Source organism: Astyanax mexicanus, chromosome 22 (assembly GCF_023375975.1).
Source record: "Astyanax mexicanus isolate ESR-SI-001 chromosome 22, AstMex3_surface, whole genome shotgun sequence".
Taxonomy (NCBI): domain Eukaryota; kingdom Metazoa; phylum Chordata; class Actinopteri; order Characiformes; family Acestrorhamphidae; genus Astyanax; species Astyanax mexicanus.
In genome coordinates this window covers 29,032,857-29,045,524 of record NC_064429.1, presented here as the reverse complement: position 1 = coordinate 29,045,524, position 12,668 = coordinate 29,032,857, and the positions used below count along the sequence as shown (strand labels likewise).

The following is a 12,668-nucleotide window of genomic DNA, read 5'->3' as shown; positions in this document are numbered from 1 at the left end:
AGAGTGGTAGAGTGGGTGGCGGGTCAGTGGCTCGTTCAGTGACCGGTTAAGGAGGTCAGTGCTGCAGGATGGCGGGCTGGTGGTCTCTGCTGCCGCTGCTGCTGCTGGTTGTGAGCGTGCTGTGTGAGGGAGCTGCTGCCCGGAGCTTCAGCACATCCACGGTAAACTCTCTATAAACACAGAGAAAACACACTGAGCTTTTATACATACAGGTATTTAATCAGATTTATAATAATTCTGAGAGATGCAACAATATGTATGTATAATTTACAGCTCTGAAAAAATGAAGAGACCACTTCAGCTTCCGATTTAGTTTTTTTTTTCCAGATTTTTCTATTTATTGGTATATGTTTGACTACAGACAACATTTCTCTTAAATACCAAATAAAAATATTGTCACGCAGAGCTTTCAGACCTCAAATAATGCAAAGAAAACGAATTCATATTCATAAAGTTTTTAGTGTTCAGAAATCAATATTTGGTGGAATAACCCTGTTTTTTTTTAATCACAGTTTCATGCATCTTGGCATGTTCTCCTCCACCAGTCTTACACACTGCTTTTGGATAACTTTATGCCTTTACTCCCGGTGCAAAAATTCAAGCAGTTCAGTTTGGTTTGATGGCTTGTGATCATCCATCTTCCTCTCGATTATATTCCAGAGGTTTTAATTTGCAGGACCAATACTATTGGTGATCTAGTGTTTGTAGATGTAATCAGTAATGGTCTTTCTTTGATTAAATCACATGACCTTAAACATGAATGTTCCTTTGTTCCTTTTAATCACTGTTATACTAATACCATCACTACCATTGTTGATGTATGATCTATTCTTCTCTTTCTAAATGTCAGTGGAAGCACAGCCGAGACCCTTTAAGAAGAGACCCTAAAGCTCAGTTCAAAGAGAAGTACTTCACTCAGATTCTGGACCACTTTAACTACAACAGCCTGGGCAACGGCACATATCCACAGAGATACCTCATCACAGGTCTGTGAGCAGTCACCAGTCACTGTATTCAGTTCTTTCTTGCATCTTTTCATATTATGCATATTATACCAGTCCATTACACCAAGGCACTCATGGGCACTATACTACACTGCTGATCTTATCACTGCAACTTTTAGGCAGTGTGGGCAGTGTGCCAAGTCCTGCTGGAAAATGAAATCCACATCTCCATAAAAAGTTGTCAGTAGCAGAGGGAAGCATGAAGTGCTGTAAGATTTTGTGGGAAAACAAAACTGCCCTGACTTTAGACTTGATAATAAAATACAGTGGATCAACACCAGCAGATGACATGTCTCTCCAAACCATCACTGATCATCAGTAAATTTTACATTTCATTTGTAAATCAAGTGACCAGAGTCTGGAGGAAGAGTGGAGAGACACACAGTCCAAACTGCTTGAGGTCTAGTGTGAAGTTTCCACCAATCAGTGATGGTTTGGAGAGACATGTCATCTGCTGGTGTTGATCCACTGTGTTTTATTATCAAGTCTAAAGTCAGTGCAGTTTTGTTTTCCCACAAAATCTTTCCGCACTTCATGCTTCCCTCTACTGACAACTTTTATGGAGATGCGGATTTCATTCTCCAGCAGGACTTGGCACACTGCCCACACTGCCAAAAGTACCAATTGGTCTTATATGATATTTTTTAATTTTCTCAGACACTTATTTTTGGGTTTTCTTTGACTTTAAGCCATAATCATCAACAATAAAATAAATAAACGCTTAAAATAGACCACTCTGTGTAATACATCTATATAATATATGAGTTTCACATTTTGAACTGAATTACTGAAATAGTAATAGTAAGTAATTTTTCAATGATATAATTTTTTTTGAGGTATTGTTCTAAAAATAATTGTGATGAACTATATTATTGTCATTTCAAGACCATTTAAGGCAGTAATATAATACAATAGCATAATAATGGAAGAGCTGTGGACATTTAATTCTTAACATTTAGATGTTGGGATAAAAAAAATATATATATCCTAAATAAATAAATGTGGCTTTTCTTATCTCAGATCAGTACTGGAAAAAAGGCTCTGGACCCATCTTCTTCTACACTGGAAATGAAGGCGATATCTGGGACTTTGCCCTGAACTCTGGATTCGTGTTGGAGCTGGCAGTTGAGCAGGCGGCGCTGGTGATTTTCGCTGAGCACGTAAGATCCCTGTTTTAATGCAGAAGTCAGATCATGTGACGTTTATCATGTGATTCTTTTGTCATGTGATTCCTTTAGCAGTTTAAATGTAGCCGTGGCAGGTGACTTACAGTAGATGACTGTAATGACGTACAGAGTCAGTTCTGGAAAGTGAGGGCTGATCTGTTTTATTGACTTTGAGCCTAATCTTGAAAAAATACATTCATTCACTTTTATTGATCAAATCGCTACTGACTCATACATTATATTGCCAAAAGTCTCCACTGTTCTGCATTGCTGTGTTTGGTGATGGACAGAAAGTTGCCGACCTTTAGTTGCAGCCCTAGTGGAGGGGTATAAAGTAGGGCTGGACCCGAATATTCGGGTATTCGGATATTCGTTCGTTGAGTAGGTATTCGGTTTTTAATTTTGGTATTCGGATATTCGTTTTTTTTTCTCCTTTCCAGAGTTCCACCTCACTCTAACCACTTCTGTTTTCGCGGGTCCCGTCAGAATATCTTGCGCGCGGGACAGAACTGAACTGTTATTGGCTGGAGCGGGAGTTTAATCCAGACGATGCGGGAGCAAATTAATAAATAGTTAAGAAAACTGTAATAATTGTAAAAAAAAAAAAAAACCTAAAGAAAACTCTCAACGCGCAGGATGGACCGACACACACACGCACACACCGATGGTGTTTGGACTGGGGTAAGGAACGGGACCGCACTTTTCAGCGCTGCTGTTTTAATAAATATATAAGTAAATTTGAAGCATTAAATGTAGTTTATTTAATTTATATTAGGAACGTGGGGCAGGAGCGGCAGAAATGTGTATGTGGCGGGCGGGCGCGGGATTAAAAGAAGCAATTTTTTTGCGGCGCGGTAACGAGACAGAAACGCGGGAGCGTGGAAGAGTGGGTTTAAAAATCAGTCTCGCGCAGACCTCTATTATACATGATAAAAAAAAATGCAGGCTCTTCGAAACTGATTTATATAATAAAACGTAAGGGGTAATGTGGCAACAGTAGGGGCTAAATCGGTTACAAAAGCCTGGCCTACAAAAATGATGTCTGAACGAATTTCCTCTTACCTAATATAATTTAAAATGGTTTAAAAATATAAAATAATTTCTAAGCAAACGAAATATTTAATATTGAGCTTATAGCCCAAGTGCAAAAATACAAAATCAGTAATATGCCCTGCACAATCCTTTAACCGAAATAGACCAAGTACAGTTTACAATGACTGTCCTCTAATATAATCAACAATGTTTAAGAATATAAAATACTTCCTGAACAAACGTTTTTTTTTGTTTGTTTTTTTAAGCAAATAGCCTAAGTGTGAAAACACAAACAGCAATTTACTGGGCTGGCTTGCGCAGCGGAGAAACCGTGCAGCAGCAGCCTCGGTGTGGGGCAGCAGAAATTCCGGGATGAAAACACAAAGAAATCTGGGCTAAAAACACAGAAAAAATATGGGGTGAAAACACAAAAATCCGGGATAAAAACACCAAAAATCCGGGGTGAATATGTCTCGTCGGTCAGAGCAAATTGAACATTTTTCAGTGGATTAAAGGGGCCGTGATTTGCTTTTTTTTTTTTTTTTTTTTTTTACCTCTTTTTTTAAAAACGAATATTCGAATATTCGCTTCGAATCAGTGCCGAATATCCGGAGCTCAAAAAACGCTATTCGGGCCAGCCCTAGTATAAAGCCCCCCTAACGTTAAGCAGGTGTTCTAATCCCCTTGGCCATTTAGTGTAAGTGAGCATGAAGAACCTTTACATTGGTAAAGGAACTTTTATATCCACATATTTGAGCAAAAAATGTTCCATTGCACCAAAAACTCTTTATAGCTTTTGTATTTTTAACAGTATATGTTTTATGGGTTGACATTTTTTACAACATACATCTTATATGCTTATTTATGTATTTGTTTACTATATGTTTCCAGAGGTATTATGGGAAATCTCTTCCATTTGGGGACGAGTCTTTTATCATCCCGAATGTCGGGCTCCTGACTGTGGAGCAGGCGCTGGCTGATTACGCCGTGATGATCACAGAGCTGAAGAAGGAACTCAGAGCTGAAAAATGCCCTGTAATAGTTTTGGGAGGAAGGTAAGTCTAAACACCAACTGTTCTTAAGAAAACATTTCTTTTTAAAATCCATTTACTCATTTTTAAATTAAGATTCTGAAGGGGTATCCTTTTTTTGAATATTCTTGATTTCAAAGGAAACAATGAATGCATCGGTCCTAAAACTTTTTTCGTATAGTTTTTCCTTGTAAAAGAAAAGTGTGTTTAAGTATATATATTTTTAAATGTATACTTAACATTGGAAAAGTACGTACTTTTAGCATTAAAATTAATACATGCTTAAATACATACTAAATGTACTATTTTGAAACTTATGGCAACTTAAGTATATTTCAGTGGTAATAAAGCTAGATTTAAATGCAACATAAAAGCTTTAAATGGTGCTTTTTAGGGCTTTTTTCGTAACTTCTGCAGACCCTAGGAGATTTAAGTATGTGGGTTATTTTTTAAATACACTGGAAGTACATTGTGAATGTAGTACTTTGCGTAATGGTGCACATATTGTGTACACCTTAATACTACTGAAGAAAAAAGAACGACACTAAAGTGCACTTTAAGTAGTATTTAATGACAAGACACACATATTTTCTATCAATGCATTGTTTAATTGTATAAAGCTTAGAAATATTGCTTAAAAACACATTTTATGAAAAAAACATATATATATGAAAAGAATATTTTTTTGTGTATTTTCATAAAATATATTAAATAGAAATGTACTTTTAGTATTATTTACCTAATTTTAACATACTTTTAATGCTACTAAGTATACTTGCTTTTAACGAAGGTATTAATAGAATGAAACCGTATCTTCTGCTAAAAACATCTCTCTCTCTTTCTTTCTCTCTCTCTATCTATCTCTCTTTGTTTTTTGTAGTTATGGAGGCATGTTGAGTGTCTACATGCGAGTTCGGTACCCAAATATAGTGACTGGAGCTCTGGCAGCCAGCGCTCCTATTCTCTCTACAGCAGGAATGGGCGACTCCGGGCAGTTCTTCAGGGATGTTACTGCTGTAAGTCCTGTATTTCTGCTACAGCTAAATTAAGATTCTTGGGCACCCCATGACCATGAACTCTCACTCTCACACGTTTACATTTTTAGAGCAATCTTTTGGTTCACCTGAGCTTTAAATTCCCCTCAACTACAGCTGTACAATTTATTGTTTAGGCAATAGTCAATAGTAGAGGTGGGCGATATGGCCCTAAAATAATATCACAATATTTTATATTATTTTTTCGATAACAATACTCAATCTTTGCATTAAAAAATATATATATTTTAAGAATACACTACTGCAACAAAATAAAAAATACATTTTAAAATTGCTTACAATATTATATGATATGGCACACCCCTAAGAATTTAAGAACAGGAAATGAGAAGAGTGTGATTTTTTTTCTTTTGTTTAAAAATAGTTAAATAAATAAATAAAATAAAATAAAAATAGTACCCTAATGTGATAATTAAGGGTGGGTGATATGGCACGATATTTTAGGGTATAATATCGTTTACAATATTCAAAAATGTTGGCGATATTATTGCGTACGATACAGTATTGGACACCCCGAGTCATAAGTCAAATAAAATCCAGCTATCACACTAAAGCTTGCTTTAGACAATAAAAAACAAAATTGTTGTTATTTTCTAGGACATATACTGTGTTCATTATATATTGTCGCTGTCCTATGAAAAACACTTATCTCCATTTTTGTAGTTTTTTAGTTTTACTACATAATTTGAACTGATAAACTGTATCTTACACTGTGCCAAAATTTCATGATGAAGGGACCAATAGAAACTCTTCCAAATTACCTGAACTTTCCATTGAAAGTTTACAAGGTTTTTTCTCTCTCCTGTAAAGTTGCTGTTTTGGAGATACTTGTTTTTCATTGGACAGCGATGATATTATATCTGCTCAAATTTGTTTTTTTTTTTTTGTTTTTTTTTACTCCGAATTTTCAATACACAGAGTTCATTAACAATTTTGTCTTTTTTGTAAAGTTTCAGTTTTTGAAAATACAATCTTTTTGCATGGCTACAACAGTTTGTCGAATTTTTTTTAATTTTCATGCAATAAGCTGCAAGTTTTTTTTTTTAACACGCTTTTAAGACTGTGGCTTATTTAACGGTGCGGTCAATATGTTTTTTTTTTTTTTCTCCTTAAAATTAGTGTGTGCGGATTACATTAAGGTGCGGTCAATAGCCTGTAAATTACGGTAAATGCTTTATTCCCCTGTATTTTATTTTAAAACATATATTTTATGTAGGATTTTGAGAACTGCAGTCCAGTGTGTAAGGATTCAGTCAGATCAGCTTTCCAGAAACTGCAGACTCTGGCTCAACAGGAGGGTAATTCACAATTCACAGAATTGACTTTATTATTAGTGAACTGAAGCTACAGTATGATAATGATGTAATGAACTGATGTGTTCTCTGTTCTCTGACTGTGAAGACTACGCCGGAATCCAGTCTGCATTTTCTCTGTGTAAAACTCCATCCTCCTCTAAAGACATCCACCAGCTCAACGGCTTCCTCCGCAACGCCTTCACCCTACTGGCCATGATGGACTACCCTTATAAAACCAGCTTCATGTCCGTGATGCCGGCTTTCCCTGTTAAGGTAAAGAGTTTTCAGCATCTCCTTTATAGTAGAGTATACTAGACACATCTGTACAACTTTATAGTTTTAAAACTAATAAAAAATAATTAAAAATTAGCTTTTTAAGCATCACCAAATTTAGTAGAACAGCCAGCATCGCTTGATCCTTTTCATGCAAACTATAAATACATGAGTAAGTATCACTTAAAAAAAAAAAAAATCGAGATCTTTTTGCATCCCCAAAATTTCACAGTATTTAAAATAATTTTAGAGAATCATTTTGTATCTTTAAAACAGAGCAAGGTCATCATCAAACACTATTGCAATCAAATCCTCACAGCAAAGCTCAAAAATACAATTTTCCCTAGACAGTAGAGACAGTTACCCCAACAAAAGCAGCATAAACTTTCTTTAATATGAACAGGCGTCCCAATACTTTTGTCTACTAACATATGGATCATATACTGGTGCATCTCAAAAAATTCATTTGAAAATAATCATTGAAAATGTACTTTATTTCAGTAATTCACTTCAAAATGTGAAACTTATATATTATATAGATTTATTAAACACAGAGTGATCTATTTTAAGCGTTTATTTCTTTTATTGTTAATGATTATGGCTTACAGCCAATAAAAACTTAATCAGTGTCTCAAAAAAAATTGAATATTATATATATATATATATACATAGGCCAATTGGTACTTTTGGCAGTGTGTGCAGTGTGCCAAGTCCTGCTGGAAAATGAAATCTAACCGCATCTCCATAAAAGTTGATAAAACACAGTGGACCAACACCAGCAGATAACAGACATGTCTCTCCAAACCATCACTGATTGGTGGAAACTTCACACTAGACCTCGAGAAGTTTGGACTGTGTGTCTCTCCACTCTTCCTCCAGACTCTGATCCCTTAATTTACAAATGAAATGTAAAATTTACCGATGATCAGTGATTATAGTGTAGATGTGAGCGATTTGTAAGTTGTAAGTTTGTTTTCTTGCTGTAGGTGGCGTGTGAAACCATGCTGAACGGAACTGAAGTGCTGTCTGCTCTTAGAGACACTGTTGGTGAGGAGAATCTAAATTCTTAACGCTTTTTGATGCTGGTTTATGAACTGAGTTCTGTTAAAGACATTTGTATGATTTGAATTTGTCCTCATCAGGATGTTATGTTATCATGTTCCTTCAGGTATTGTGTATAACTCTACAGGGGAGCATGCCTGTTACGACCTCTACTCTCTGTATGTGGAGTGTGCGGACCCTACAGGCTGTGGTCTTGGCTTCAACAGCTATGCGTGGGACTATCAGGTTCTCTATCAGATTTTTTTCTTTATTTTTTTCTTTTTTTAGATCATCTTCACTTCAACATTTTTTTTTCTGATTTTTCCCCATTTTTCTCCCAATTTGGATATCCAATTGTCCCACCCCTTTGTGCGTCCCCATCACCGGTGACGCCCGTGACTCTTGGAGGATGCGGACGAGCACACGCCTCCTCCGACAGTCAATCACCCCTTTTTTCGAGCTGCTGCGGATGAATCACTGCCTGAGCAGCTAGCGCGCTCGGAGGAAAGCACAGCGGCTAGGCTCTGATTCATCCGCTCACAGACGCCTCGTGCCGCCCAGCGCTACCTTAAGTGTGATGGGGAGAGAGCGCCATCTACCACCCCAGAGGGAGCAGGGCCAATTTTGCTCGCTCTAAGCGCCGACAGCTGATGGCAAAACTGCATGAGCTGGGGTTCGAACCTGCGACCTCCCGCTCATAGTGGCAGCGCATTAGACCGCTGGACCACTCGGCGCCCACACTTCAACATTTTAACAAGAACGTTTTTTGTTACATATCCAGACATCCCACCCTGCAAAACTTGAAAAGAGTTTAAGGAAGGTGCCCTGTAAGGTTTACCACCTTACAGGGCACCTTCCTTAAACTCTTTTCAAGTGTGAAATGTGAATGTTGAAAAAGTCCAATGGGTATGAATACTTTTGCAAGCCACTGTAAATAGGAAGAGACCATTCAGGCCAGGCAGTGTGCTCTATGTCACTCTCTCACTAAATCGGTCAACTCAATAAAATAAATATAAGGTAATAAAAGCCTTCAGGGGCATTTAAATATTAGAACCAGGTCTATTGGATCTGAACTTACCAAGGTGGTAGACCTCAAGAATCTGCTTCAGTATTGCAGAGTTCTATTAATGAAAGATTACTAATGGTACTTGATATTCAGGTGATATTCAGTGTCTTTGATGCGTTTGTGTTCATCAGGCCTGCACAGAGATTGAGATGTGCTTTGAGAGCAACAACGTGACGGACATGTTCCCCCCCATGCCCTTCACCGAGAGCATGAGGGAGGAGTACTGTGCCAGGAGGTGGGCGGTGGTGCTGCGGCCGGGCTGGCTCAAAACACAGTACTGGGGGGACGGTGAGCATCAGAAATTTTTATTGGTGATAATCTAGTTTTCCATTGCTGCTTACAGATATTTGCAGATGGACCCACACCCAGCTTTCCTCATCCCTATAGAGAAATACTGGGGGGAGACCCACCCAAGATGGCGGTGCGTTAACACGCAGCGGCCGCTCCGGGTCCGTTAAATGGTGCTTTTGTGTTACTATTTGTCGTTTTTTCCGTTTTTTCCTGCAAATATGTGCATCGGAACACCCGTGCACATGTTCTCAATATATATACATACTCATATATATGAGTATGTATATATATATATATATATATATATATATATATATATATATATATATATATATATATATATATATATATATATATATATAGCACAAACCTTGAGTGTATTTTTGTGATCATACCACAGTTCCATTATTACTGTTTATTGAAAGATATTGGGTTAAAGAGGATGAGAAAATACGATCTGTTTGGTTATAAAAACTCCTCGAGTTAAAATAGTTCCATTGCTGCTCTGTTTGGTTTGTAAGCGCTGCATCGTTGCTAGGTTACCTGTATGTGGCGGAAAAATACATGGAGAGCTTCGGTTACAGTGCATTACCGGCTGATAACGGCACTTATAGACCTCCTCTCAGCCAATCGCACTGCATGGTTGGAACTAACTGTGGCATAAACATCTATATTATATAGCTTCACATTTTGAACTAAATAACTGAAATGAAGTAACTTTTTAATGATATGATACTGATCATTTTTTAGATGCACTAGTACCCATGGACCTGATTACACAATAATAAAATCCTTAAGAATGATGTGTATGTCCATTTTATAAGCATCTTTTATGTACTCATGAGATTTAATTCCATACAATCAGGAGAAACAGGCTTAATATGGATGGGTCTCTTTCTTCTTTTGTAGCTCTTTCAACAGCTAGCAACATCATCTTCTCCAACGGTGATCTGGATCCGTGGGCCAATGGAGGGGTAAGACACTGGCTGTAGTAATTTCTGGGTTTCTGTAATCATCACTTCTCCATAGCTTGTAATTAATGAATATTACACACATGCGCACAGACTACAGTTGTAGTACTTCTTTTTAATAGTGCACCACTGATGCTGATGAGATCATTGGAACATTGACATTTGTATTATTTATACTTTCAGATCAGAAAGTCTCTGAGTGATTCACTGATTGCAATCAACATACCAGAGGGAGCTCATCATCTGGACCTGAGGTGAGTCCCTGACCCAAAATCTCTCAACTTTACCCATTTTATTTAGTGTAATATAGCAGAAACTAGAGCTCAGATCAGGCCCAAAATATCCAGCCCGACCCTGTGCACGTTCTGCCTGACCCGACCCACCTATACACTGTCAAATTATTTCAGCCCGAGCCTGAATTAAACCCCACATTTTCTTTAGTAAGTAGAGCATTAAAACTGAGCTTTTAAAACCATTTTTGGGATGTTAGAATGAGCAAAATCTTTTCAAAATGATGATAACTAACATTGCAACACTGAAGAAGCATAGACCTATTATAAGAACAGATCTCTCAAAGATTAAAACATAAACAATGCGAATGTCTATATGACTTTCCTCTAATCTTATCATATAAATATCATTTAACATGTTTTAAGAATAGAAAATACATTTTAAACAAAAAAAAAAACTTTTTATATTGAGCTTATAATCTAAGTACAAAAACACAAAAAACAGCAATAAGGCTATGCACTGCCCTGCACTGCCAGTCAAATCTGTAAAAAGTGGCAACTTTAAAAAAAAAAAAAAAAAGCATTAAAAAAAACAGACGCCTACATCACAGACTATTTTCTTGAGCCCGACTCGACATGGCCTGAGGAAAGTGGTGGGAAATCTTGGCCCGAGTTCAGGTTGGGCCTCGGGTCAGGTTCGGGCAGAGAAACTAAGCTCTAGCAGAAACCACTATTGTATTTCTGATGATGTGTCCGCTCTCTCGGACTACTAATAAGACTTTTGCTGCAGTGGGTTCTGCCTGGGAACACGTCAACCAATAGAAATGAGGATGGATGAGCACAAGCAGGCAATAGATGAAAATCCAAGATAGAGGAGGAGCTAGAGAATTAATGACTTTGTTCACAGCTGTAATATCACTGGATTTTAAACTGCACAAAGCCCACTCCTGCTCCAGAACGACAAGACTTAGACCTTACGCAATGAAGAGTCCTACTCTGTAGCTGATCAGTGAATACATACACTTGCAATGTCTGGAATTCCTATTTTTTCAACGCTAGTGGTTAACAAACCTTACTGAAGCTCAGTGATTACCTGTTTAGCAGAAAAAAACTGCCAGCTTGCCTGTTTCGCCTGTGTTTGCATGCTGTTGTGTTCTATACCTGGCAACCCGCAGTGTACAAATAGTACATTTCTGGGGTGGAATGGCACTGGGCAGGTTTGGAGGCCACGTCCCCACACAGATTACTGTGATGTACCACACACAGTTCAAATAAGAAAATACTGGCCAAAGCTCTGCAGACAAGAGCTGAGCTGCTAGTGCTTAAAAGCATATCTTCTTAGTATGTGACAAACCATTCTGATGCATGTAATAAGTTACTACAGAAAATATACTCCTTGTTTGCTCCTTTAATCAACTGTTAAAAAGATAAATTGGAAGATTAGGTCAGATAGGAGAGCAAACATGGCAAACTTATGCTTTACAGAAGCAGCAATTGTGTGTGTGTGTGTAAGATGGAGAGTAAGTTACGAGATTTAAATCCAAATTTTAGCGTAATATAATAAAGGTTCTTGAACAGGTGTAAATGGGGTCATGTGTTGTTTTTTTTGTGTGTGTTTTGCAGGGCGTCCAACCCAGCTGACCCCGACTCAGTAATAAAGGCAAGACAGACGGAGGCTAAACTCATCGCCCAGTGGGTAAAAACTGCGAGGGAAAAGACTTTCTGAATGAACTTGTAATTAGTTCAGTGATTCATGTTTTTATAAGGTTGAAATAAATTGGGCTGCCTAAGGGTAAGTTTTCTGTTCCTCCACTAAGGCTGGGTGCAGCAGCATTAGCATTAGCCGCTAACCACGCACTGAGAAACCCTGAGTGTTCCGGTAACCCAGGGCACTATCAGTTAGCAGTTCGTCCCACATAGGTTGTTTTAACACGGTAAACACTCAAAAGATTTAGTGCTGTGGTTAGCGGCTAATGCTAATGCTGCTGCACCCAGCCTTAGTGCTGGAGAAACTTCACCCTTAGATTAGGTTTTCAAGAGGGAATTCTATGTAGATTAAAATTCAGCCCAATTTATTTCAACCTTAAAAAAAATATGAAGCCCTGAAAGACTTAATGAAATGTTTTTTTCTTTTTAGTATTAACTTGTATCAAATTCAGTGCTTGGTTTTGAGGTATGAAATAAATTGTATTTTACAGTCTTCTCTTTCTCTA

At 37.6% G+C, this 12,668-nt stretch overlaps 1 protein-coding gene across 1 annotated transcript; it reads left to right on the top strand.

The window, feature by feature from the left end:
* On the top strand, positions 1 to 12,655 carry dpp7 (dipeptidyl-peptidase 7). The gene is made up of 13 exons (XM_022667641.2): positions 1 to 161; positions 851 to 986; positions 2,025 to 2,164; positions 4,094 to 4,257; positions 5,114 to 5,249; positions 6,505 to 6,586; positions 6,690 to 6,856; positions 7,843 to 7,903; positions 8,025 to 8,143; positions 9,095 to 9,251; positions 10,164 to 10,228; positions 10,409 to 10,479; positions 12,079 to 12,655. Exons 1-13 carry the CDS (start codon positions 69 to 71, stop codon positions 12,179 to 12,181), a joined length of 1,494 nt encoding a protein of 497 aa, XP_022523362.2. The 5' UTR covers positions 1 to 68; the 3' UTR covers positions 12,182 to 12,655.
* The last annotated feature ends 13 nt before the right edge of the window (positions 12,656 to 12,668 follow it).

Coding starts and splice junctions, on each gene's coding strand:
- dpp7 (XM_022667641.2), top strand. CDS start 69: ATGGCGGGCTGGTGGTCTCTGCTGCCGCTGCTGCTGCTGGTTGTGAGC. Junction 987..2,024: donor ACAGAGATACCTCATCACAG/GTCTGTGAGCAG, acceptor TTCTTATCTCAG/ATCAGTACTGGAAAAAAGGC. Junction 9,252..10,163: donor AACACAGTACTGGGGGGACG/GTGAGCATCAGA, acceptor CTTCTTTTGTAG/CTCTTTCAACAGCTAGCAAC.